Source organism: Loxodonta africana, chromosome 2, assembly GCF_030014295.1.
Source record: "Loxodonta africana isolate mLoxAfr1 chromosome 2, mLoxAfr1.hap2, whole genome shotgun sequence".
Lineage (NCBI taxonomy): Eukaryota > Metazoa > Chordata > Mammalia > Proboscidea > Elephantidae > Loxodonta > Loxodonta africana.
The window spans coordinates 146,178,110-146,205,887 of record NC_087343.1 but is presented as its reverse complement, the minus strand read 5'-3'; the positions used below and the strand labels follow the sequence as shown (position 1 = coordinate 146,205,887).

The 27,778-nt window shown below is 38.9% G+C and overlaps 1 protein-coding gene across 2 annotated transcripts; it reads left to right on the top strand.

Annotated features, from left to right (window-relative positions):
- Window positions 1-627: 627 nt before the first annotated feature.
- PPP2CA (protein phosphatase 2 catalytic subunit alpha) lies at window positions 628-26,902 on the top strand. 2 transcript variants are annotated; one of them, XM_064276312.1, is made up of 8 exons: window positions 945-1,046; window positions 6,149-6,273; window positions 19,920-20,129; window positions 22,618-22,791; window positions 23,410-23,499; window positions 23,949-24,110; window positions 25,320-25,438; window positions 26,018-26,902. In XM_064276312.1, the coding sequence occupies exons 3-8, from the start codon at window positions 20,013-20,015 to the stop codon at window positions 26,088-26,090; spliced, it is 735 nt and encodes a 244-aa protein (XP_064132382.1). In that variant the 5' UTR covers window positions 945-1,046; window positions 6,149-6,273; window positions 19,920-20,012; the 3' UTR covers window positions 26,091-26,902. The 2 variants fall into 2 exon arrangements, with proteins under 2 accessions (XP_003404542.1, XP_064132382.1); XM_003404494.4 differs by lacking the exon at window positions 6,149-6,273 and having other exon boundaries at window positions 628-1,046.
- The last annotated feature ends 876 nt before the right edge of the window (window positions 26,903-27,778 follow it).

Below are 27,778 nucleotides of genomic sequence, written 5' to 3'. Positions count from 1 at the left end.
AGAAGCCCCAAGCCTTGGCCTCCATCACTGCGCCCAACGAGTGCCCGGGCCCAGGGACAGGTGTGTGGCGGAAGTCAGGTGCTTTCCGCAGGTACACTCTCCTCCGCCTACGTGTGACCTAATTACAAGGGGTGAGCCGCGCCCAGGGGCGGGGTGGTCACTCCAACCAGGGTGCCAGTGAGTGGGTGCCCTGTCCCTGCCCCCAGAGATGTGTGAATCCCACGCAATTCCAGTGCTGTTGAACCATGGAGGAGCCGTGGGGTCGCCTTCTCGTTTCCATGATCTGGATCCCAATCCCCAGGTGAAGAATTGACACGTTTTACCAGGCCTCCCCAAGTGAAAAGTCTCAGCTAGGAGGCCCCCTTCCACGAGGACTGCGCCTGCGCGAAGCTCGCGCGGGCGTCTCGTAGGGCGTAGCGTTCGGAGATAATCCCGATTCACAGCTGCAGGCACAGCGCTTGCGCGGATTCGGTTTTTTTTATCCCCCCACCCCGCGAGCCTTCCCTTCTGGGAGACCACGCCCTAAAAGAGAAGGTGCGTCAGTTACTAGCCGGCTAGAATGCGCCTGCGCGTTGGCCCCTAGTTTCCGTCCCCTCTCACTCGGTTCTTGCGGTAGACCAGGATCTGATCTGCAGTTGCGCCGCTCGTGTCCCGGCGCTTTTTTTCTTCCGCACCCGCCGCCTTCTGACGCCGGGCGTGACGTCACCACGCCGGGCGGCCGCCATTACAGAGAGCCGAGCTCCGGAGCTAGAGCCAGCGGAGGAGGAGCAGCGGCCGGTGGCCGAGCATTGCGGGGACACCCAGTGGGCCAGCGCTAGCGCCGAGCAACCGCCAGTAGCCACAGTAGTACTCCGGCAACCGGCGGCGGCGTGTGCGTGTGGCCCGTGTGCGGGCGGCGGCGCGGGAGTAGGGCGGAGAGGCAGCCGGTTCGGGCGGGTGGCATCATGGACGAGAAAGTGTTCACCAAGGAGCTAGACCAGTGGATCGAGCAGCTGAACGAGTGCAAGCAGCTGTCCGAGTCCCAGGTCAAGAGCCTCTGCGAGAAGGTGAGCTGCACTCCAGCTGCGGGTGCTGCCGCGGGGCCGATCTTGCCAAGAAGGGGTGCCTGTGGGGAGGGTGCAACATGGCGGAGGCCGCCGGCCAGAGCCCCCCGAGTCTCCCAGTCCGGCGCCCGGCGCGGCCCGGCGGCGGCTCCCGAGCGACCCGGCGCCCCCTGCCTCTCGCTGAAGGATTGGTTGTCGCCGCCGCCGCCTAAAATGGCGCCGTTCCCCCGACTCAAGGGGTTCTGAGGCTCCGGCCCTCGGCGCCGGGCGGGGTGGCAGGGGGAGCGGAGACCCTGTATATCAGGGTCAGGGACGGTGTTGAGATTCAGGTAAAGGGACTTGGGTTCTGCAGCCCGGGAATGGGGCCTGGGCCTTCACTATGAGGTGGGTAAGCTGCTTTTTACTTGTGTTCAGGCATAATTTTTAGATTCAGCGTTGTGCAGAGAGTCCCCAAAGGCAAGCAAGTAGGCCAGATCCCAGAACCTGTCTAAAGGTCATAGAGCTTTAGCACTATCCTGGGTGGTTTGTATTAAACATCTTATACATAAGTCTCTAACCCAGTTTCTGCGAAGGTCACGGTAGTTATGAGGAGGAGTAACTAATTCTTCATAGTTGGAAAAAATGGAGAATTTGGTGAGTCACACTGCATAAGGAGCTATTGAATTGGAAATCAAGTGTCGGCTTAATTTATGATTTATACGCTGATTCAAATTGGGTAGTGTGAACCCTTTCCTAAGCTGAACATACTTGCTGTTTTGCCATTTGTTTTTTAAAATGATGAACTGGAAGGACGGCAAGTTTTATATCCTGGGTCTTTTTTGAAAAAGTTACTTAATTGTATTTCTGTGGCTGCAAGTAATAGTAGTAGTAGTGATAGCTGTTGATAGAGTTCATTCCAGACAGTGTATTGCAGACACTGCTTAGCGTGTAAATAAATAATTTCACAGATGTTGAAAGTGAAATGTCATAGCCCACTTAATAACGCTAAACTTTAATTTTGTACTATCTAATTCTAGTTTTTCCTTGGGTGTTGGTGAAACAGGTAGCTTAATAGATTATCTATTACCTGTTCAGCTGTGTTGTATTTCTTAGAACCCCGTTTTCTAATGTATAGAAAATGCTGATCTCTATGAACATTTTAACTTCCCTTTTCAAAATTACCTTTGCAGCATTTCATTTTAATATAAAATAGTGCGATATCATGTTAGTATGTTGTGTTAGTGAAAAGAGTTACAGGAGAGCTGTTACGCTGACTCGTTTGTGGTTTAATGTGAAAATCAGGATTATGAATTTGATGCATATGCTCCCGAGACGGACTTTTTAAGAAGCTGCTGTGAATAATAGGAATTTAAGTGAGTCAAATTCAGATTTATTTATCCCAAGTCTGGGCAAAACTCCACTACCAGTTGATGAGGTGGCACATCATCTATTGGAGCTGAATTTTAATGGATAGCAGTGTACTGAATCTTTTCTTTCTTGACCCTTAATTTTAAAGTTCTTCAATTAGATAAGGTTGGTATGTATTTCAAAGGTTTAAAGATTAGGCTGTTAAAAACTTAGAATATATTGCCAAGGGCTTAATTTCTAGGTACTATAAATAATCATTTTATGGAGTTTTAGGGTTCAGTACTTGCTCTGTATAAAGACTTTGCTAGATGACTAGTCATTTGTGTAGAAAACATTGGAGAGAGGTAATGATGTAATTGAAAGGCCACTGAGCTGCGAGTTAGACCTGGATACTAGTCCTGTTTCTGCCACAGAATTAGTAGTTGTGACTGAACTTGGAGCAATTACATCACTTGGTCCTCATTTTCCTTTGTATAAGGAGTTAAAACAAATGTTCTAAGGTCCCTTCTAATCTTGCAAGATCATACAATTTCATCATAAATTAGTACTTTGTGTTTAAGTATTGGAGATCTGTTGACTATCCAGGATTGCTTACTCTTATGCGGGGAGTGAAAAGCAACAAAGAATAACAAAGCCTGTTTTCAAGGAGCTTTGAATTCAGTTGGAGAGACAAGCATGGCATGGTAGTCAGTAAGGAGGTGGACTATGGAAGTAGAGAGTTTGTGTTGGAGACTAAAGTGGGGTGGTAAATGTTGTTTTCCACATCTTTGTAAAACTAAGGTATAGTGAGGCTAATCACTTATTCTCAGATCTGCATTGCTCAGTCAGCATGTTTAGGTTTGAGTTCTGACAGCCAAAAAGATGAACGTAGTATTTGAAGTTAGGTATTACATAAAGGTTCCAATGGAATGGATCCTTTTTGTGGGGGAGTATCATAACATAGTTGTCATTCTGTTGTTAGCTTGTAAATACACCAAATTTTTTGGAACTATATTAACCTTCCAAAGTAAATTATTTGAAGACAGCTTTTTAGATATGTGGGATGTGTTAGGATGCATGACTTGAAATGGTCTTCTCTGTAATCTAGTGAAACAAAAGTTCTCTTTTCACTGTTAGTATTTGTATGTCCAGTAGCACCACTGAGTGAAAACTATATGATACTCTTCGATGTGGTGGCTTCTGAGTAGAAATTGTACAAATTTTTGAGGGTTTAATTTTTTTTCCATTATAATAATAGTTTTTTTAAAATACTTGTTAGAGATAAACCAATAAAACCCATTGCCTTTGAGTCATTTCAACACATTGCAACCCAGTAGAACAGAGTAGAACTGCCCTCATAGAGTTTCCAAGGCTGTAATCTTTAGAAAGCAGACAGCCACTTCTTTAGCCCATGGAGCAGCTTTAGCCACTGCGCCACCAGGGCTCCTATTAGAAATAATTATTTGATAATAGCTGATACTTTCTTTAATTATAAGAAGGAATGATAATATAAAAATCTACCTTCTACCTGCCTGAAGATGCCTGATCTGAGTGAGACATTTAGATAGTTGATGTTGAAAGCATACTATAAGAGGTCATTGTGTTAAAAAATGCTGAGGCCATGATTATGGTATCCTATCAAGAATTAACAGTGTCTTTTTTTAATGGTAAGTGTTCTAAGTGGGGAGAATCTAAGTGTGTATTTTTAGACTATGGTGAGTATAGTTTTTATGTTATTGAGTAGTCAAAAAAAATTTTTTAAGCTATACTTTAGGGTTACATTGAAGCCAGGTTATTTTATTGCAGTAAACCTCGACCTCATTTGTTGATTGTTTAAAAATTTGTTGTGAGTGAAAGCAGTTTTGTCTCAGGCATGGTTCTGTAGTCAGTAGCATTACTAGTATATCTGTAGAACTGTCCCTCCATGTTTCCGTCTACAGATTGGAAGAAGTAAATAGTATCAGCTTGCTGAGTTAGTTGCAGTAGATAAACAGTCTTTGTAGTATGACTTCAGCAGTGGTTTAACTTAGATACGATTTTTGGCTTTGTGCTTTCAGGTCTTTCCAAACTTGTAGAGAATGTTGTTTGATAGCCAGAATTTTTTTCAAAGGAGTTCTTTACCTAGGTATGCTGTTTTCCATTGCTCTACAAGCTCTATAAATAAAATACAGCCATTAAGGCTTTACTTAATTTTAACATTTGTTATATGAGTATGGAAAAAGTAAACAGCCTCCTAATTAGATGAGCTGGAAAATATTTTGACCAGGATTAAATTCCTGTATGAAGTGGGTAATACATTTTTATAAGAGAGTGTGTGTGTGTTTAATTAAAATGATCGTTTGGCTCATTTCCATAAAAGTAATTTGAAAATTGCGAACAAACAGGTGGGGGAGGCATATTATAGAATATTATTTTCATCATACTTTCACATACATAATTCTCTTAACGAGCTTATGAAACATTTGTTCTCAGTCTTAAGATTGAAACCCGAATCCCAGAAAGATAAAGCAACTTGACCATAGTGCCTAAAATTGAGTTTGCCCAGGCTTCTCCTAAGTGTAATGTTGTAGTCATGCTTCACAGCCCACTTCGCTGAGGTAGTGTTAATCATGGAAAAGTGATACAGGTAAACTGGAGCCAGACCGAACTGTGGAATCAACAATTCTATAAAATGAAGCATTATTTTTATCTTTATTGCTTGAAGGCTTCCTACTCATGTCACATACTGTTGTCCCACTTAGTCCTGGAGGAGGAAATAGTAGTTGTTTTTTAATTTGGATATGGCTAACTACATTTGCGGCTCCAATAATACTTGTGAGATGAAAGCCACAGTTCATTTTCTGTGTAGTCTTAGTGTAAATCATGATCTAGAAACCAAGTTCTATAATATATTTTTCATTACAGCTTACTAAAGGCCTTTTTTTTTCCCCCATCATCATAGCTTCCACAGGCAAACCTGTTTGTGTGTGTGTTTTTCTTGATCTCCAAGACGTGAAGCAGTAATACAGTTGGTTTTAGATTGAGTTAATGAGAAAAAAAAGATGAATAGTCCTGAATACAGATACGCAGACCCTCCAACCCCCTTTGTTTTTTCCATCAATACCAAGAGTTCTGTGTCTGCAAAAAGTGGCAATGGGGCCAAGATGAAACTCGTGCTATAGAAAAAATGATGGGCACTGGAGGAATGTTTGCATGGGATAACATTTGTATTACCAGTCTGGTGCCTTCCCCCCCACCTCCACCCCCACTTTATGGCAGCTAGTCTTTTCCCTATCACATTGTATTCAGGTTTGTCAGAGTTACCTGTGGGATATCTTTTGTCCTTTGTTGGTTAAGAGCTCAGCTGCTAACGAGAAGGTCAGCAGCTCAAATTGACCAGCCAGTCCTTGGAAACCCTATAGGGCAGTTCTGATCTGTCCTATAGAGTCGCTGTGAGTCGACTTAATGCCAGTGGGTTTTTCTTTTGTTTTTAATCCGTAGTTTGAAGGAGATAAGCTAGGAAAACAGGAGACACTGGATTTGGATGAGGGTCATTTTGAGGGTGCAGAGGAGAAATAGGAAAAGTTACGTGTGGCAGGTGAAACCTTTTTTTTACTTTTGTCTTTCTACTTTTGACCCATTTCTCTTTATTTCTACTTTCACTTTTTTATTTATTCATTTCTCATTACCATACTTGTTTGACAAAGCCCTCAACCTGCATTCTCCTACAAAAGCGAAGTTTGAATTGAGCTAGAACTAGAAAGGGAGAAGATTTAGTTATTCGTTTGTTTGTTTTCCAGCTTCTGGAGCAGAAATGGTAGACAGACTGAAATAGAAATCTCTGAACGCCAGTAAATAGCTGGGAGATGGGATCTGAAAGAACTGTAAAGAACAAGCTGGGGTTAACTGTTTAATTTCGCCACAGGTAAAATGTTACTCTTGCCTAAATTATATATTGGTATTTTGGTTTGGAATGGATGAACAAGGCAGTTGACAGGGATGTGTGTATAAGTCTGAGTGTTTTCTAAACTATACAGAACCAGTTCCCCTGTGCTCTGGCACTCCCTGTCCCCACCTCTGCTTTAGTCACTTTGTTACTACTGTAGCTTGGAATTTTTACCTTTCTGGTGTTGAGGCTGAGAGCAGATTGAGAATTGATGTTCTAAATTGCTTTTGGAAAACAAAAGTATAGTTCACATACTAGTGTACATTTATTTTTGTAAGTCATTCAACCAGTGTATATGCATTATTTTTCAGTATTTTGCTTTGCCTGAACTGCGTTGTCTTATTTTGATGGATAGAGATTTGTTAGTTTTTTTTTTTTTTTTTTTGCTCTGATTAATAGCAGGGTTTTCAATTAGCCAGGAAGTTGGCCTTGTAGTAAACTCTAGATAGATAGAAAAGGTTTTAGAACATTTGTGTTAGTGGTGATAAAGTGACTTTTCTTTCTCTACCATCCATCTTCTACTGGCAGTAATGCCCACTCTCTATTTCCTTTGAGTGGTTCTGACTCTTAATAAAAGAGGCTTAAGGGAGTGCTTGGAGTCCCTGAGGACTGCTAACCAAAAGGTTGACACTTTGAGTGTTCAACCAGAAGCAGAAAAGAAAGATTTGGTGATCAACTTTTGAAAAATCAGCCACTGAAAACCCTGTGGAGCACAGTTCCACTCTGACACATGGGGTTGCCCTGAGTGGCAGTCAACTTGGTGGCAACCGATAAGTATGTATGATAAGGAGTGCTTTACAATGGAGTAGAATTTTAGTGATGAAAGGAACCTTAAAGACCACCTAGGCCAGTCGCCTTTTACAGATGAGGGAGGAAACACCCAGAGTTGAATCTTGTTCATTATGGTTTATTCTGGTAAGAGTTTTTATTTTATTTGGTAAGAGCTTTTAAACAACTACATATATGGCAACATTTCTCTGTTCTTTATTAGATTAACCTCCCCCCGCCCATGATTGGGAGTATTTAATTCATTCACATATAAAACTAGTCTTTTGCGTGTAAGACATAGGACTTTAAAGAAAATGGTAGTCCCATTTGATAAGAGGAAAAGGTAATTGTTTGACATAAACAAATGGAAAGAACAATTTCTGTATTTTCTTTTGATTTAATTAGAATTATCCTCCATCCTCAACTTTGGTTTGTTTTTTAGTTAGACTCTATTTGCAAAAACTAGTTCCTTGAACATTACATGGAAGGTTGTATTACTTTAAAGTGTAATCACAGAGATTTTCATCAAAGAAGGCCAGAATGTTTGCTAAAATATTGGAGGCATCTGTTCAATATAATTAATGAAAAACAAGTAGCATGAAGAAAGGTTGATAGTTGAAGGTAATTGACTCAAGACTCATTTGCTTCCAGTGCTAGTAATGTACCTTGCCTTATGTACCACACTAAGAAAATCTGGCCTGATAAAGTAGTTTATCTTGAACCTTTTTTTTCCCCCACAGTTATGAAAATTATATATTAAACTACCTTCATAAATATGAAGCAAAATAAAATTATGATATTGGGGAAAAAACTACTCTTGCCTGCAAGGATTATTATCTTTCAAAGATAGTTATCTTTTAAAAAAGTTTTCAATTCTGCTGAAGAGTAAAATTCAAAACCTAATTATTGAATTTTTTTCAGTTTTGTTTCTCAGGTCTTTATGGCTATATTGGTAGAAGATGCATTCACCTATATGATACCATGTGGAATGTTAAATTTACTTGGACGGGTGTTCCAGTGAACATTAGAATTAATAATCAGATTTTTTGAGAGTAAAATGACTTTCAAAAATCTAGATTGCATCAAGGACCTAAATATGAAAACTAAAACCGTAAGACAAAATACAGCTGGGACCTCACAGAAGTTAAATACTTTTTATACATCAAAGGACTTTATCAGCAACATAAAAAGGCAACCTACAGATTGGGAGAAAATTTTGGGGAACCATGTATCAGATACGGGCCTAATATCCTAAATATATATAAAACTTCTACAACTTAACAAAAAGACAACTCAGCCAAAAAAAATGGGCAAAGGACTTAGTTCACTAAAGAGGCTATTCAGATGACCAACAAGCACATGAAAAAGGTGCTCAACATTAGCCATTGTTGTTAGGTGCCATCTAGTCGGTTCCTACTCATAGCGACCCTATAGGACAGGGTAGAACTGCCCTGTAGGATTTCTAAGGAGCACCTGGTGGATTTGAACTGCTGACCTTTTGGTTAGCATCTGTAGTTCTTAACCACTACTCCACCAGGGTTTCCAATTAGCCATTAAAAACAAAAACCGAACCCGTCGCCGTTGAGTTGATTCCGATTCATAGTGACCCTATAGGACCGAGCAGAACTGCCCCATAGAGATTCCAAGGAGTGCCTGGTGGATTCGAACTGCAGACTTTGTTGTTGTTGTTGGCAGCCATAGCACTTAACCACTGCCCACCAGGGTTTCCACTTAGCCATTAACCAAAAACCACTGCCTTTGAGTGGATTCGGACTGATAGTGACCCTGTAGCCATTAGGGAGATGTAAATCAAAACCACAATGAGATTATCACCTCATTCCCATTAGAATAGCAATGATTTAAAGTTAAAAAAAAAAAAAGAAAAACAACCAACAAAAAAAATAATAGGAAATAACAGGTGTTGGCAAGGTCATGGAGAAACCCTTATCCATTGCTGGGGGTAATATAAAATGGTGTAGCCACTATGAAAAACAGTTTGGTGGTTCCTCAGCAAATTGGACATAGAATTACCATATGACCCAGCAATACCAGTCCTAGGTATGTACCCAAAAGAAGTAAAGGCAGGAACGCAAATAGAAGCCTGTACTCCAGTGTTCATTGCAGCACTGTTCACAGTAGCCAAAAGGTGGAAACAACTGCAATGTCCATCAACAGATGAATGGATAAACAAAATGTGGTATATACATACAATGGAATATTACGCAGCTGTAAAGAGAAAAGATACATGCCACAACATGGACGAACTTGGAAAACATTGTGCTTTATGCTGGGCAAAATAAGTCAGTCACAACAGGACAAATACTGTATGATCTCACTTATAAAATAAACAAATACATAGAAACCAAAGATTATAAATGGTTACCAGGATTGGGAGGGAGGAAGGAAAGAGGAGTTTTTGTTTTGGGGGACATTGAGTTTATGTCAGTGGTGGCTGGATATTTTGGATGAGAATAGCGATAATGGTGGCACAACATGAAAAATGTAATCAGTATCATCGAGTTGTAAATATGGAAGTTGTGTTGGCAGATATTTTGGTGTGTGTGTTTTCACCACAATAAAAAAAGAAAAAATAATGATTGCATTGTCAAATAAAGTACTAAGGGTAATACTGAGATTGTAAAGAGGTCAGTTGTGTCCCATTTGAGATTGATCCCACAGAGAAGATAGATTAAGGCCAGCATTGGCTTTTTCCTTATTTTAGAGAATTGCTAGTTAGTTGTCTTCTACTTACAATGATTTTTTCCACCAAGGCCAAAAATTATGTTACAAAAAGTTTATTTCTTTAGTTAAGTACAGATCATCCATCGTGTGATAAACCTGAACACATTTTCCTCAGCGTAGACCTTGGAGTTCTTCACCGTTTGACTTAGTAATTGCTTTTGTACAAGAGGGTGTACTTCCTGTGTTTGAAAGAAAGCACTCTAAAGATACACATTTAAGAAAATGCTTCTAGTTACGACATAATCCCTTTCAAGTGACTAACACCAAAGGTGAATATTATTAACCCAGAGACTGAACCAATATTTGAAGCATGTTATCTTTTAGTATAGCTTAGTTCCAGTATAAGTACTGCTATATGACTAAGTGTTTTTGAGACTAAGAAAATTACTGCTTAAGATCCTGATGCAGTTATTTTTAAAATTGCACTTGTGCATTTTCTCTGGAGTGTGGTGGCAAGAAGAGTGCTCTGCTACCCAGAGAGACAACTTGCCTGCCCTTCTCACAGATGGCCTTGCTATTGAGTGGTATGAGGGTAAGGATTGTTGTTTCAATCTCATTTTTTCTTTGAAAAAAGCACTTCTTCGGTAAATGTTACCTGTTCTCAAAGGGTGAGGGTCTACTTAGTAGTTACCGTATTTATTAGATGTCGATGATTGGTTTTTAAAGAATTAGAAAAATACTTTTAAATTCTAGATCCCAGTTCAGCGATTCTTTGATGATTCCACTGCTGTCGAGTCTGTTTGATGATATGGGATTCTAAAGTATGTCAACTTCATTACTGAACATTTTTAAAAGTTCTTAATGTTTTAAATTGTATTCAGGTTTGAGGTAACTGATGTAAAAAACAAACTAGAGTAGTCGTGTCATATAATGCAAGGATTAAAGTATAAATCTAAAACAGAAAAAACTTAGAAAATGGCAAGGTGATGGTTTTTATTTTTTTTTACAATTGTAGCAAGGAGAAAAATTACAAAGTAAAAGTGGTCAGAAAAAATTGAAGTATGTATTTAAAAAATGAAGGAAATGAAGTGTAAAAAAAAGTTAATTAAAATCACAGATTAAAACTTACACAGCTAAACTGCATCTAGCTTTCAATGGATAGATGTTCAAAGAACACTGATGACAAGGAGCAGCTGGTGGATTTGAACTGCTGACCTTTCGGTTAGCAGCCAAGCTTTTAACCACTCTGCCACCAGGGCTCCAAGACAAAATGACTGGTAGTAAATAAGGAATAAAAAATTTGAACTCTGAAATGAAAAATACCGATGAGATAACATTTCAATCTGAAATAGCTGAAGAACTGATACATTCTTTTATTCATTCCAAATTGGCATAATCCAGGTTTGTAGAACCTGTCAAACAAAAAAAATGTCCATGCTGTTTGCTCTGTAACCACTCAAGAAAAATTTTTGGAAGAAAATAAATAAATAATACATGTATAGAGCGGTTCAGGAGAATATTATACAGCAGTTTAAAATGATCACCATAATGTTGTAGGAACTTGGATTAGTGAAAATGAAGCTTTGAGATACAGAATGAGGTGTTGACCAATTATAAACATGAGGTCTGTGTGTGAGTAACCAGGCCGTGTTTCATTCTTTTGCACATAGGGACGCTGTGAGTCGGAACTGACTTGATGGCACCTAACATCAAAGCCTGTGGATAAAAACTGGAAGGTTTTACCGCCTTTTATGTGGGAAACGTGCATTCAGTCTTGGACAGTGCACCTCAAGCACACTTAGCTCCCGCCTGTCGTTGGAGGCTTGCGTGCTGCTAGGATGTGGAACAGATTTCCGCGGAGCTTCACGCTGAAGTAGAGTAGGCAGGAAGACCTGGTGGGTCTATTTTCAAAAAATCAGCCAGTGAAAACTCTGAATCACAGAGGCCTGATTCCATTGTGCATGGGGTCACATGAGTCAGGGTTGATGGCAGCTAACAATGCAAAGAATTGAGACTAGTTTTTATGCTAGGATGGTAGGATTAAGGTCAACTTAAAACATTTTGCTCTTAATTTTTTTCAGATTTTAAGTGCTGCTTTTTTAGTTAGTAAAGCAAGAATGCTCACTGTGAGATTGGAGGAAGTTCCACCACTGAAATAAACAAGATTTCTTAATATTTTGATGTTTTTCAGTCAGTTTTTTATACATAGAATTTTGACATGGTTGTAATCATTTTGTACTTTAAAATATTTGCTTGATTTAATAGTAGGAAAATGCATAAATGTGTTGCATGGCTTTTTCTACAGTATGAGTTAACTAGAAATGATAATAGCTATTGTCTGCCCTTAAGGAAATTAATATATAAATAGTTGGTGAATCTGTTGTTAGTACGGCCCCTCCATGCACACACATACATTTAATTGTCTTTCTTGAAAAATATTGGCATGGATGATCCATGAGGTCTACTTTATTTGTAATTGCATGTTACTGTGGTGGTTTAGAAGGAGCCCTAATGGTGCTATGGTTAAGTGCTCAGCTGCTAACCAAAAGGTTGGAGGTTCGAACCCACCGACTCCTCCACGGTAGAAAAGACCTGGTGATCTGCTCCTGAAAAGATTTCAGCCTAGGAAATTGTACAGGGGCAGTTCTCCTCTGTCCTGTAGGGTAAGTATGAGTCAGAATCCACTTGATGACATATAACAACATGGTGATTAGGATGGCGCACATCCAAGAATGTCAAAACACAAAGGTCCAAAGTCTGTTAAATGGGGAAAAGACAGTCTCTTTAACAAATGGTGCTGGCATAACTAGGTGTCCATTTGCAGAAAAATGAAACAAGACCCATACCTCACACCATGCACAAGAATTAACTCAAAATAGATCCAACGACCTAAAGATCTGAAACAATAAAGATTATGGAAGAAAAAATAGGGACAATGCAAGGAGCCCTAATACATGGCATAAGCAGTATACAAAACATTAATAACAATGCACAAACACCAGAAGAGAAACTAGATAACTGGGAGCTCCTAAAAATCAAACACCTGTGCTCATCCAAAGACTTCACCAAAAGAGTAAAAAGACAACCTACGGACTGGGAAAAAATTCCTGGCTATGACAGATGTGATCAGTGTCTAATCTCTAAAATCTACAAAATACTGCAGGACCTCAACAACAAAGAGACAGTGCAATTAAAAAACGGGCAAAGGATATGAACAGGTATTTTACCAAAGAAGACATTCAGGCAGCTAACAGGTACATGCGAAAATGCTCACGATTGTTAGCCATTAGAGAAATGCAAATCAAAACTACATTGAGATACCATCTCACCCCAACAAGGCTGGTGTTAATCCAAAAAACACAAAATAATAAATACTGGAGAGGTTGTGGAGAGACTGGAACACTTATACACTGCTGGTGGGAATGTAAAATGGCGCAGCCACCTTAGAAATGGATTTGGTCCTTCCTTAGAAATAGAAGTACCATATGATCCAGCAGTCCCACTCTTTGGAATATATCCTAGAGAAATAAGAGCCTTCACACAAATAGGTATATACACACCCATGTTCATTGCAGCCCTCTTTACAGTACCAAAAAGGTGGAAACAACCAAGGTGCCCATCAACAGATGAATGGATAGATAAATTATGGTATGTTCACATAATGAAATACTGTACAGTGATAAAGAATGATGACAAGTCCATGAAACATATCATAACTTGGAGCAATCTGGAAGGCATTATGCTGAGTGAAATTAGTCACAAAAGAACAAATATTGTATGAGACCACTGTTATAAGAAGAACTGAAGAAAAGCTTTAAACACAGAAGAAAACATTTTGTGATGATTACAAGGATGGGGAGGGAGGCAGAGGGGTATTTGCTAATTAGATAGTAAACAGGAATTATTTTAGGTGAAGGGAAGAACAAGACAATACAGGGGACTAATCCAAAAGATAAGTTTCCTGAATATAACCAAACACTTCAAGGGACAGAGTGGCAGGGGTCTGGGGACCATGGTTGCAGGGGACATCTAGGTCAGTTGGCATAACAAAGTGTATTAAAATGTTCTGCATCCCAGTTTGGGGAGTGGCATCTGAGGTCTTAAAAGCTAGCTAGCAGCCATCTAAGATGCATCAATTGATCACAACCCACCTGCAGCAAAGGAGAATGAAGAACACCAAAGACAAAAGGAAAATACGAGCTCAAGGGACAAAAGGGCCACATAAACCAGAGACTGAGGCCAGAAGAACTAGATGGTGGCCTGGCTACCATCAGTGACTGCCCTGACAGGGAACACAACAGAGAATCCCTGATGGAGCAGGGGAGAAGTGGGATGCAGACCTCAAATTCTAGTAAAAAGACCAGACTTAATGGTCTGACTGAGACTGAAGGAACCCCAGAGGTCATAGCCCCTGGACTTTCTGTTAGCCTAAAACTAAAACTGTTCTTAAAGCCAACTCTTCAGACAAAGATTAGGCTGGGCTATAAGACATGAAATGATGCTTGTGCTTCTTAGCTCAAGTAGACACATTGAGATTATGTGGCTAGCCTCTGTCTGGAGGCGAGACGAGGAGGCAGAGGGAGACAGGAGCGTGTTGAATGGACACAGGAAATACAGGGTGGAGAGGAGTGTGCTGTCACGTTATAGGGAGAGCAGTTAGGCTCACATAACAATGTGTGTTAAGATTTTGGAAAGCGTGGTGGTGCAGTGGTTAAGTGCTACAGGTGCTAACCAAGGGGTCGGTCGGCAGTTCGTATCCACCTGGCGCTCTTTGGAAACTCGATGAGGCAGTTCTGCTCTGTCCTGTGGGGTCGCTATGAGTTGAAATCAACTTGATGGCAATGGGTTGGTTCGTTGGTATAAGTTTTTGTATGAGAAACTGGCTTGAGCTGTAAACTTTGACTTAAAGCACAATAAAAATAAAATGTCGAAACAAGTCTGTAGGTCACTCAATGTATAGCTGATTGTTTTATAAACCAAAAAACCAAACCTATTGCCGTCAAGTCAATTCTGACTCATAGTGACCTTAAAGAACAGAGTAGAACTGTCCCGTAGGGTTTCCAAGGAGCTCCTGGTGGATTCGAACAGCTGTTAACCACTATGCCACCAGGGTTTCTGATTTTTTTATATCAAGCTGAAAAATAAAGTTGTAAGATTTCTTAATCCAGACTCAGAATGTTGAGAAGACATCAATAATAAGCAGATTTCTCCAAAAGTTGCTTTCCTTCAAGTGGATCTCCAAATTGCGTAGATTCTAGGATGCTATAAAATTTTTAACTTCCCACAGTTACTTACCATAAGCTTTTATTAATGAAATAATCTTTCCGGTTCTAACCTTATTTAGGAAAGTTTTTTATTAAATGATTTTTAAAGTGTGTATTTGCGTCTGTGTGTTCTTCAGATGACACAAGGAGTCAACTTATAAGAAAGTGAAAGGGTAGCTGTTAAGAAAAAATCTCTAATGTTAAATTATTTTGAAAATCTAATTCTACCGTTATTTGGAACATTCAACTCGAGGGTTGAGGTGTGAAGCCATCTCTGAAACTTTCATGAAAGGGTGGAGGCTCTAGTATCTAGTGGGTGGCCCGTTAGACATCCCATTAAGTGACGCGTAACCTGTTGCCGTCAAGCCAATTCCGACTCAGTGACCCTCTAGGACAAAGTAGAACTGCCCCATAGGGTTTACAGCGAGCAGCTGGTAGATTCAGACTGCTGACTTTTTGGTTAGCAGCCTAACACTTAACCACTGCACCACGGGGGCCCCAAGTGACCCATACCCATCCAATCCATTGCTGTTGAGTCTGTTCCGACTCAAGCAACCCACAGAGGTGTACAGTTATGTGCTGCTGGGACTTACAAGGCCTTATAAAAGGGCAGCTTCTCTGAGACTTCTCTGTTTCTGTGATCAGATTTCCTTTTTTTTTTTTTTTGAATGTCTAGAGATTTATTATAAATGCTTTTAAAAACATTTTGATGGCTGAGGCTGTTTATTCTGTGTCCTCTGTCCAAATAAGATAGATCAGTGCTTTATTTAGGAATCAAACTTTACATTAATATTGTGAATTTTTTTTTTCCTCAACTAAGTTATTCTATGGGTTATTTTGAAATGAAAATGTTACCCCCAGGTATGTGGGCTGAGGGTTCTGATTTTTCATCTGCCAGTGGATAAATTTCCTTATTGTAACATACTTTAATATGGACATCTGCAGCCTTTATTGTTCTTGGGATGGTGTGTCTTGGTGTAGTAAATCATCTTGAGACGATTGAGACAAAACACAAAAGGCATATTTAAAACCTTTGTTAAGGTTACATAAATATAGTTACCTTAATAGTTAATATAGTTAGCTTGATCGACTGTGATACATAACACTGTTTTCTCCAGGATTTCATTATAATTGTTTTTCTGGTCTGTGAAATTTGGTTGGAAGGGAAGAAGAAACTTTGCTTAGCTTTCCCAGATTTAAAAGTTAAATTTTTATATTATAACCTTTCCATTTTGGAGGGCAGTTTGATAGTGTGAACATTAAAAAATGCAAACTACTAGGTACACTAATAGATCCACTTCACAGTATCTTCTCTCAGGAAATTTGCGTACATAACTGCATTTGTGTAAAAGGAATCAAATACCAGGATATACATTGCAGTATTTTTTTCTTTTTCCCTCCCAAACCAAAACCAAACCCATTGCAGTCTAGTGGATTCAGACTCATAGTGATCCTATAGGACAGAGTAGAACTGCCCCGTAGGGTTTCCAAGGAGTGGCTGGTAGACTCGAACTGCTGACCGTTTGGCTAGTGGCCATAGCTTTTAACCCCTGTGCCACTAGGGCTCCTTTTTTACTATACCCCCCCCTAAAAACAGTATCGTAATTGTTCATCAGTTAGGAAATTCTCGGCCATTGAGGAATTAACCAGATCTGAATGTATGAATTATGAATTCTCCAGGATATATTTTTGAGAGAAAAGTAGCCTACCAAACGATACTGTTTGTAGTTTAAGATAAAAATGTAAAGGAAACTATGCTTCTGTAGACATACAACATATGTGTAAAAAAAATTTGAAAGGGTACACAAGGAGAGTGGTTAAAAAAAAACCAAAAAACACCCAGTGCCCTCGAGTTAGAGGGGATATTTAGTTATGTTTGTGCTTAAATATTTTACAAGAATGTATCACTGTATAACTTGTATAATTTTTAAAAAATGATTAAAGTAGGTACAGTATTTATTGTTGTGAGTAGCTTAAATTAAGAGGAACAAATAGTATTTATTTAGACTTAATTTTCCTTTCATGATTTGAATAGAAATTTTGAGTGTTAGAAGAAACTTTAGGCAGTGCTAAATGGCAACTTTTTATCATTTCTATAGAGAATAGCCTTAAAATAATTATGAACTAAACCAGACTTGTTTCAGGGTAGATTCTGGCTCGTGGCAATCCCATGTGTTACAAAATAGAACTATTCCATAGGGTTTTCTTAGCTGTGAACTTGAAAGAAGCAGTTTGCCAGGCCTTTTTCTGTGGAGCTGCTGGGTAACCTTGAACCTCCAACCTTTTAGGCTAGTAGCTGATTACAGACAAGGATAAAAAAAGACCCATTCCTGTTCCAACTCATAGCGACCCTATAGAACAGAGTAGAGCTACCCCATACGGTTTCCAAGGCTGTGATCTTTACAGAAGCAGACAGCCACATCTTTCTCCTATGGAGCAACTGGTGGGTTTGAACCCCCAACCTTTTGGTTAGCAACTGAGTTCTTAACCACTGAGCCACCAGGGCTCCTTGCAGATAAGGATAGGTATCTTTTATTCATGGTACTATCAGTATTTCAGGCATCTAGCGATGTACTTAGAAATTTAACTTCTGATAGAATTAAATGCACACATGCCATCATAGCGGCATTTACAGGGTAAGTGTCCATTTGTTTTCTCACATCATTTTTTTTTTTTTTTAATTTCTGAGTAATTTTTGCAAATTTCCTTGAAATTGGCAGTATCATTTCATTTGCATCTATTTTGATCAGTATGTACTAGGTACAAAAAAAAAAACTAGGCATGGTGTTAATGCCGCACACACTTGTTGGAATATGCCTAGCAAATTTTACATTTTAGTAGTAGAAAATCAGGGGAGGGTGAAAAAAATTAATCTGAACGTTTTAAAAACCATCACTTTGACTCAAAAAATATAATCAATGTCACTGAATTGTACATGTAGAAACTTAAATTGTTGTGTGCTTTTGCTGCATATGTTAACAAAATTATTTTTAAAAAGCTGTCACTTTGTTGCATGGAAAATAGATGGGAGGGAGGAAGAATGGAAACAGAGAGTTTAGTGTGGAGGGTGGTGCAGTAACCCAGGTGAGATAATTGTAGTTTGGACCAGGGTAGTGGCTATAAAGATAGAAGTACATGGATTTGAGATATTTTTGGAGGTAGACTAGGCAAGACTTGGTGGTAGATTGGTCAGCAAACACTAAACCCTTTGCCATCAAGTCAATTCCGACTCGTAGCGACCCTATGTGATGGAGTAGAACTGCCGCATAGGATTTCCAGGGCGCAGCTGGTGGATGGGAACTGCCGGCCTTTTGGTTAGCAGCCGGAGCTCTTAACCACTGTGCCACCAGGGCTTCCCCACCTTAATGGCCAAGACTCTTAAACCCGAAATTCATTCATCAGTTTTTCTGTCAGTGAATCATTGTTTTAATGCTACTTCAGTTAGACTTGTTCTCTAATCTCAGTCCCTTGTTTAGTGTCCATCAGTCCCTGACCATGCCCCTGTTCTACCTGTACACACTCACCTGTGTTGACCAACTGTCATGTTTTGCCTGAGACTGAGGGATTTCCTGGGGTAAGGGATTTTCAGTGCTAAAACTAGGCTAGGTGGTTGGTCACCCTACCCAGACTCCAGTCTAGCCTTGTCTTCATCTTGAGCATTCTGCTTCAGCCATGATGTTAACTTTTTCCTTGTAACTATTGGGACTTTATACACATGATTGCACCTCTCTGTGCTAGACCACCTCCAGTTTCCTACTCCCACCCCTTTGCTGTAAATAACTTCTGTGCTTCTTTTGGACCCCAGGCAGACAGGTTTCTTAGCTGTGTATCAGTGTTCGTGATCTTGGAACACTGTGCTGCTTACACAGAACATGTCTTGTCACTTGGCCCTTTCTGTTGTAATGATCATTTTCTTGTCTTACTCTCCTGCTAGACTGTGTGCTTTTATGGAGTGTCCTGTTTGTTGTAATAACATGTTATTTAAAGTGGCCTTCTCCAGTTACTCTCCCCCTTCTTTCATGGCAATAAGCACAGTCTCCTTTTCTTTCTGGTGTGCTTGTTTGTAGCCTTTTTCCCCCTACAGCAATGGGAATGACCCTATCTTGTTCACTGCCGTATCTCCAGTAGCTAGCACAGGGTCTGGTACATAGTAGTCACTGAGATGGTTCAGCAAATGAATGATTATCTCCCAATGCACTGTACAGTCTCTGGCATACCGTAAATGATGAATAAAAATTTAATGAATGAATGCTAGTCTTTCTACTGAGTGAAATGGTATGTTGTCCTTAAGTGTAACATCTAAATTTATGATTACATAGGGGACTGCATATGCTACCGTGTAACTTTTTAAAGCAGCATAAAAAACATGCTTATTGAACAGTCACAACTGTAAAACAAAAATTTTATATTTTGGTATAAAGAAATAAAATTTTAATGCCTTTCAAAAATTAAAAAAAAAATTGAGGCAGTTCTCCGAACGTCTCCTCGGAGCCTGGAATCCTGGAGTGCCAGCATTACAGTTAGAACCCTAAAGCTAAGGAAGTAGGTACCTGAATGTCTTGTTCCATTTTTCATTGATCTTGTTTAAGGGTGCTAGTGGTTCTCTCTTTAACATTAACTAGATAACAACGGATAGGTCTAAAAACTCCTGATATCGATGAGAAAAACAGGGCTACCCATAACAAGACACATTTTTCTAGGTATCAGGGGTGAGACAGCCAATGGATAGAATCCAGCCATATCTTGTCTTATTTCAGTGAAATCATAAATGCCTGTAGAGAGTAGACATTAAAATAACTTTTCATCTTGTACTGAGTCTACCCCTTAAGATGCATTAAAGCGTAAGCAAACTTATCTGCTAATGTTTAATGCCAAATGTATTGGTTTACTTTTTCCCCTTTTTTTCTGTAGGCTAAAGAAATCCTGACAAAAGAATCCAACGTGCAGGAGGTTCGATGTCCAGTCACTGTCTGTGGAGATGTACATGGGCAATTTCATGATCTCATGGAACTGTTTAGAATTGGTGGCAAATCACCAGATACAAATTACTTGTTTATGGGAGATTATGTTGACAGAGGATATTATTCAGTTGAAACAGTTACACTGCTGGTAGCTCTTAAGGTAATTTCAAATTTATGTTTGGACATTTCAAACTGGTTAAGACGGTCCTCAGTTTGCATTTTCCTGGTGATTTGTAATTTTCTTCATCTGAATGTTAAACTTTAGACACTCCACATTTAGGAATACAAGTATTCAGGTTTTGTGCTTATGAATCATAAGTCTGTTTTCATTCTGAGTAAGGGGATGTTACAGAATAAAAACAAAAGGGTTATCCTCTAAGAAAGAGAATGCCTCAATCAATTATTTGAAAACATGTTATAGAGCCTGTCAAATAGAAACTTCAGTTTAGTAAATTGGGATGTGGTGAGGTAATCTGAAGGAGCAAAACATATTAAATGTCAAATGTTTATACCCCTGAGAAAGTAATCCTATATTTAAAATTTTACTGAGAAAGAAATTCAAGTGGAAAGAGCTTTATTTATGTGAAAAGATAAATTGTATCATTACCTTTAATATCACAAAAAGAAAAAAATTGATCTAAATATCCAGTAGGTGGATTTCTAAATTATGGTTTATGTCAGTGGGATGTTTTGCAGCGATTATATATGACATGATAATATTCTAGAACAGTAGAAGTGATAATTGAAAAAAGCAAGTTGTGAAACGATAGGTATACCAATTGTAGCTTTGTGAAATGTGCAGAGATCTTTGATTTTCCTAGCCAGGAGACCTCTTTTTATCGAAGAGTGTGCAGAATGATAAATTGACTGTCACAAACTTAAATTAGAGAAGCAGTAAAATGTGGTTTTGGCAAGAGCTGAACTTCCGGTGATTAATATAATGTGTATGTGTGTAAAACTATTAATCTGAATCATGTAAAATGCTACAAAACATTTTTGGAGGCCGCTACGTTCTACATCTGTAAAACAAAGGAATTAGGTGCTGGAAGGTTTCTACTGTCATAGAGATCATTTTGTGAACTATGAAAGCAGCCTTGCAAGCTGACCTGTGCTTAAAGCCCAGGAGGAGACACACTGCTCAGAAGAGGAATGATTATGCTGCTTTTAGGAATTCATGTAAGAGGGGGAAAGGACTGTCCTTTCAGCAGATAGTGCTGGGCCAGTTGATTGCCCATATGCAAAAAATGAGCTTAGAGCTTTACCTCATACCATACACAAGTGGATCAAAATGTAAGAGCTAAAGCTATAAAACTTCTAGGAAGACAAAAAGGGGGAAATCTTTGCAGCCTTGGGTTAAGTACAGATTTCTTAGAGTTAATACCAAAATCATGATCCATAAAAAAATAAGTAGGACTTCATCAAAATTAAAAAACTTCTCATTAAGAAAAAAGAGAAGTCACAGACTGAGAGAAAACATTTAGAAATCATATACCTGTTAAAATACTTATATCCAGAATATATTTAAAAAAAAAATTCTTACAACTTAATAATAAGACAAATTCAATTTTAAAACGGGCAAAATATTTTATTAACATTTCATTGAAAAAGGTACATGAATGGTTGAATAAGCACATAAAAAGATGTTCAACACCATTAGTCATTAAGGAAATTCAAGCTGCAGTGAGGTACTACTTCATACCCTTTAAAATGGCCATTATCAATGAGATGGATAATACCAAGTGTTGATGGAGAAGTTGAAACCCTCATACATAATAACAACAAACATACATTGCAGATGGGAATATAAAATGGTACAATTATGAAAAATAGTTTAGCAGTTCTCGGAAAGCAGAGCATATACTTAACACACAGCAGTTATACCCCAGGAATCTCTCCAAGAGAAACAGAAGCGTATGTCCATACAGAACTTTACCTGCAGTGCTCGTAGCAACGCTATTTGTGATAACCAAGAACTGGGAACAGCTGAAGTGTTCATCAGCTGGTGAATGGATAAACAAAATTTCGTGTAGCCATACTATGAAATACTGTGTAGCAGTAGAAAAGAACAAAAACAAACAAAAAGTAAAAAAGAACAAACCACTAATACATGCTACAACAGGGTTGAACATCAAAAATACTGTGCTAAATCCAAGAAACCAGGCACAAAAGATTACATGTTATATGATTCCATTTATATGAAACATCTAGAAATGAAAGCTTTAAGCACAGGTTAGCTTGCAAGGCTGTTTTCATAGTTCACAAAATTATCTAGAGACAGAAAGTAAATCAGTGGTTACTGGGAGCAGGGAGTGACTGCAAGCAGGCATGAGGGGTCTTTTCGGGATGATGGAAAGGTTCTGAAGCTGGATTGTGATGGTTATATAACCAAACTGTAAGAAAAAAAGGGAATCCATGTATGGAGTTTACATGCCATGAGTATGCTTGCTGTAAAGCTGGTGGTAGGGAGAGCTTGCTTTTAGTTGAGATGAGATAGGCAGACACATCTGATTTGTTTGGTGAGATGTGAGGGTATAGCGATGTTTATCTCCACAAAATTGGAATTCTGGATTTCCCTCAAAGTTTCCTGAGCTGTCATTTGATTTTTTGAAAGAGCCAGCTATTTTATGTTTTCCATTTTGTTGTTCTAGGTTCGTTACCGTGAACGCATCACCATTCTTCGAGGGAATCATGAGAGCAGACAGATAACACAAGTATATGGTTTCTATGATGAATGTTTAAGGAAATATGGAAATGCGAATGTGTGGAAATATTTTACAGATCTTTTTGACTATCTCCCTCTCACTGCCTTGGTGGATGGGCAGGTATGTGGTTCTTCTTAAAACTCAGGTTGTTGATTATTTTCAAGAATCTACTTTCTCAGTGTTTAGGCACCAGTGACTTTTTTCCACCCACATGTCCCTTTTGGGCTTTTCTTGGTGGACATTGATAGCATTCATTCTACCAACCTTTTTTTTAGTGCCTTCTTTGTATCAGGCAGTGCACTGTGTGTTTGGATTGCAGGGATGGAAGATGTAGCCCATCCATCCTTTCAGGGTGTTTCTGGATAAGTCTGGGAGATGTAATTAGCTGTTCACTGGTCCTGGTAGAGGCTTGCAGGAAAATTTTGTGACAATGAAGATACTATTCTCTGTTGTGGGTGGGGAGTGAGGGGTGGGCTTAAGGTCAGGGAAACGTTTTCTTAAAGGAGCTGATTGAGGTCGAGTCTAGATGCAGTAATGATGGTTTATCAGACATAAACGTGTACTCATAGTGTAGAGCTGGTTGGAGGTGAGAATGGTCCTCCAAAGACAAGCCTGGTTCAGGTAGAGCATAGAAACAGTAGCGGGGCCAAGTGATGAGGGCTAACTTTCCTGCAGCTTAATCCAGAATATTCAGAGCTTCTCTTGGGTGAAGTTAACATTATAAACCACTGTTTTCAGATCTTCTGTCTACATGGTGGCCTCTCACCATCCATAGATACACTGGATCACATCAGAGCACTTGATCGCCTACAAGAAGTTCCCCATGAGGTACTGACTTTTATTTGCTAATAAAATCTTCTCGGAAAACTTCTTAGGGAAAAGAGGGACGTAATTGTAACTTAGTTCATCTTATCGACCCCATTCTTCAGAAGATCACAGACCTAAGGTTGTTGGACTTCAGAGCCTTAGCCACTAGATTGTACTGCCTAACATTGAAATTTACATACTATAGGCAGAACAGTTAGTTAGGGCATGTTGCTGTTGGGGCCCACTGATGTAGGCTGTGCCTCATAAGAACATCTGGGAGGTGTGTCTTATTATTTGAGCTAGCATTGGTACACAGATATTTGACTTCAACTGCAAAATCTATTACCATTTTCAGCAAATACCAGTCAAGTTGCACCTTATTAGTAGGGTGCTGTTTTTGATGAATTACTCAAATTCTGTGTTGACCATTTTTGTAAGTGGCAGTTTATAACTTGAACTTGGTTTTTTAGGGCCCAATGTGTGACTTGCTGTGGTCAGATCCAGATGACCGAGGTGGTTGGGGTATATCTCCTCGAGGAGCTGGTTACACCTTTGGACAAGATATTTCTGAGACATTTAATCATGCCAATGGCCTCACGTTGGTATCTAGAGCTCACCAGCTGGTAATGGAGGTATGTTCTGTTCTTTGAAACTTGGTTTGCTTTTTAATAAATTTGGTAAAGAAGATATTAGTTTTAAACTAATGATTTGAATGAGAACATTCCATATATTCCTTCTGATGAGTTTGCCATTATAGCCTGAGCCCTTTCAGTAGTTGCAGATACTAGAATTAAAATCTCAAGCTTTTTGTCACAAGGACATACATGTTTCCAGAGAATTCTTAAATGGCTAGGAAGTGCTTGGAACATAAGGGTAAGAAAGTAAGTTGCGGCAAGAGGATGTAACATTCTGTGATCCTAACTTTGTTTCATGTATTTAACACATGTATGTATGGAGGAGAGATTGAGAAGAAATAAAGCAAAATGTTTACTGTTGTCCTTTGGATGCTAGGATTACAGGTGATTTGAAAGAAGAACGAACTAAAGGAGAGACAGTTTTTTAACATACGGCATTGATTAGTGTACTTTTAAAATAGGGCGTATTTAGATTAATGCTGATACAATTAATTATGTGATTGTCAATAAAGTCTGACTTTTCTAAAGATAGGGAAAGAAATTTGTGAAGAATACTTAAAAAAGTAGCTCATGGTTTCCGATGGACTTTGGGGGAGTGAGGCTGGACATCCTAGAGGCATTTTTCCTTTGCACCTGGCCAGGGACCAACTTAAGGCCTTCACCTGACTGGTTAGAGAATTTTTAAGATCCTGGCTGCTAACCAAAAAGCCGACAGCTTGAATCCACCAGCCGCTCCTTGGAAACCCTGTTTGGGCAGTTCTGCTCTGCCTGTAGGGTTGCTGTGAGTTGGAATTGATTTGATGGCAATGGGTTTTGTTTTTGGTCTCTAGGAGTGAGTCTGCCTGGTCTGCCTTTAAAAGGAATGTCCATATACGTATTCATTCTTGTGTCATGTTCAGTGTCTCTTTAATAAGACACTGATGTACTTTCAAAAGGCCACATATAATCAGTTTATTCTTGGTGGTTAGTGCTATTTTTTTTTTTTTTATAATAAAAAAGTATTGTGAAAAAATAAATATATGTATATTTTTTATATTGTGCAAGGTACAGAAAATGATTAAGTCACCCAAAAGTAAAGCAAGAGCATTTCTGAAGCCTTATGCAGAGAAAAGGAGATCATCTTTTCTCTCGAGTGCAGTCACATTTAGTTTTGTGTACATAAGGGAATAAAAGTAGGTTTTTAAATACTCTTTCTTTTCCTTGTAGGGTTATAACTGGTGCCATGACCGGAACGTAGTAACAATTTTCAGTGCTCCAAACTATTGTTATCGTTGTGGTAACCAAGCTGCAATCATGGAACTTGATGATACTCTAAAATACTCTTTGTAAGTATTTACATCTGAGCAGCTGGTTGCCATTACTTGAATATGTGGTTTTAATGAGATATTACATTAAGAGTTAAAGAGCTAATGCTAAATCAGATTCTAATTTGATTTTTAAGTTTTCTATGAAGTAGACCTATGGTATGTTGAAACACGTCAACAGAAACTAACTTATATATAGACCGTAATAAAATTATTAGGGTTTTAACTTTTAAGCCCATGTTTTTATTGTGGATTTAATAAAGTATATCCTGAGGATAAGATTACAGATAAGTACATTAGATTTTTTTAACTTCATTTAGTAGAGCCCTCCTTTTAAACAGGCTTAGAAGGAGCCCCAGTGTATGAAAGCACAGCCTCTGTGGCCGCAGTTACTTTGGCTTTTCTGGAGAGGAGTGCATCTAGCAGACACTTAACATGAAATGCGTGATGAAGCTGTGATTAGGGTGCTGTTACAATAAGGCAAGCTGAAATTGGATAGGAAAAAAGATGTGCAAAGTTTGAAAGACTGATATTCTTGATTATGATTGTCAATACATCGATATTGTGGAATATAAACAGCAAATATGTCTTGTTTTCCAGCTTGCAGTTTGACCCAGCGCCTCGCAGAGGCGAACCACATGTTACTCGTCGTACTCCAGACTACTTCCTGTAATGAGATTTTAAACTTGTACAGTATTGCCACGAACCATGTATTGACCTATTGGAAATGGGAAGAGCAACAGTAACTCCAGAATATCAGAATAGTTTCATTCAAAAAAACTTGTTTTCACACGGACCAAAAGATGTGCCATATAAAAATACAAAGCCTCTTGTCATCAACAGCCGTGACCACTTTAGAATGAACCAGTTCATTGCATGCTGAAGCGACATTGTTGGTCAAGAAACCAGTTTCTGGCATAGAGCTATTTGTAGTTACTTTTGCTTTCTCAGAGAGACTGCAGATATTAAGATGTAAACATTAACACCTCGTGAATACAATTTAACTTCCATTTAGCTATAGCTTTACTCAGCATGACTGTAGATAAGGATAGCATCAAACAATCATTGGAGCTTAATGAACATTTTTAAAAATAAGTACCAAGGCCTCCCCTCTACTTGTGAGTTTTGAAATCGTTTTATTTTCAGGGACATCGGTTAATTTAATTGTACGATTTGTCTGCACTCAGTTTATTTCCCTCTTCAATCTCAGCCCCATGTTGTTCTTTGTTATTGTCAGAACCTGGTGAGTTGTTTTGAACAGAACTGTTCCCCCCCCGCCCCCCCGCCCCATAAGACGATGTTGCTGCACAAGAGCACTGCAGTGTTTTTCATAATAAACTTGTGAACTAAGAACTGAAAAGGTCAAATTTTAATTGTATCAATGGGCAAGACTGGTGCTGTTTATTAAAAAGATAAATCAATTGATAAATTTTGGAGTTGTAGAATTCTCGATAAAGAAAAATAAAAATCAAGGCCACTACATAATTTCTCTGGTAGTTCCTTGCCAAGTCTTCAGATTAATTCAAGATTTTTTGTAGTCCAGATAGTACAACATGTCAGGTTTGCCAGTGTGCTGTCAGTGGGTTCTTCCTGAATATCAACCTGTCTGTAAGAAAGGAAAACTGTGTGCTACTTCAATGGGACCTGATTGTAAAACCATATAACTTGAGGTTTAAGTTTTTTTGATTAAAAAAAAAAAAACAGCAAATGTGTTGGGTAGAGTTTAACAAAACAGATGATATGATGTGTCTACTTACCAGTCAATACAGGTTCTGGTTATAAATATTATATTGCTTTGTATGTTAATGGACTCTTAAGATGCTTGACAGATTGGTAAGTTCCAAACATATTTGTACATTACTTGCCGTGTGAATTAGAGTTAAATTTGTCCCAGATAAGAAAGCTCTTAAAGCACTATCCTGTATTAAACTCTGTAAGTGATGCTAGGGAAGCCAAATAGAAAACTAATGGAACATGGTTTGGTGTTACGTATATTCACCAAAAGACAAAAGTGGCACCTGAAATGAAGTGGCCACGCTAATCCTTGAATGAATTTTTTCCCCCTTCTTGCTCTTATAATAGAATGTTAAAACAGCTCTTCTTTGGAAGCTAAATTTACTATTTGATCATCTTAAGCTACCAGGCCAAACTTTAGAACGTTTAATCACTACTTGAGTGAGTGTAGTAATAAGTTTCCTTGGTTTGCACCGTGTTGAGTTTGGAACCGGCAAGGAAGTGTTAGCATTTCCCATTTCTAATTGATGGTATTGGTGGGGAGGGCCTGCAGAGTTGATTGTCCAGAGTAGTAAGTTCTTAGTTTTTCTACATGACTTCATTTCATTTTATTCTCTTCTGCTTTCA

What these genes read in the sequence shown, in the direction of transcription:
- PPP2CA (XM_003404494.4), top strand. Translation starts at nt 945, where the DNA reads ATGGACGAGAAAGTGTTCACCAAGGAGCTAGACCAGTGGATCGAGCAG. An exon ending in CACTGCTGGTAGCTCTTAAG is followed by an intron (nt 20,130 to 22,617) that starts GTAATTTCAAAT and finishes TTGTTGTTCTAG; the next exon opens with GTTCGTTACCGTGAACGCAT. An exon ending in CTGCCTTGGTGGATGGGCAG is followed by an intron (nt 22,792 to 23,409) that starts GTATGTGGTTCT and finishes CACTGTTTTCAG; the next exon opens with ATCTTCTGTCTACATGGTGG.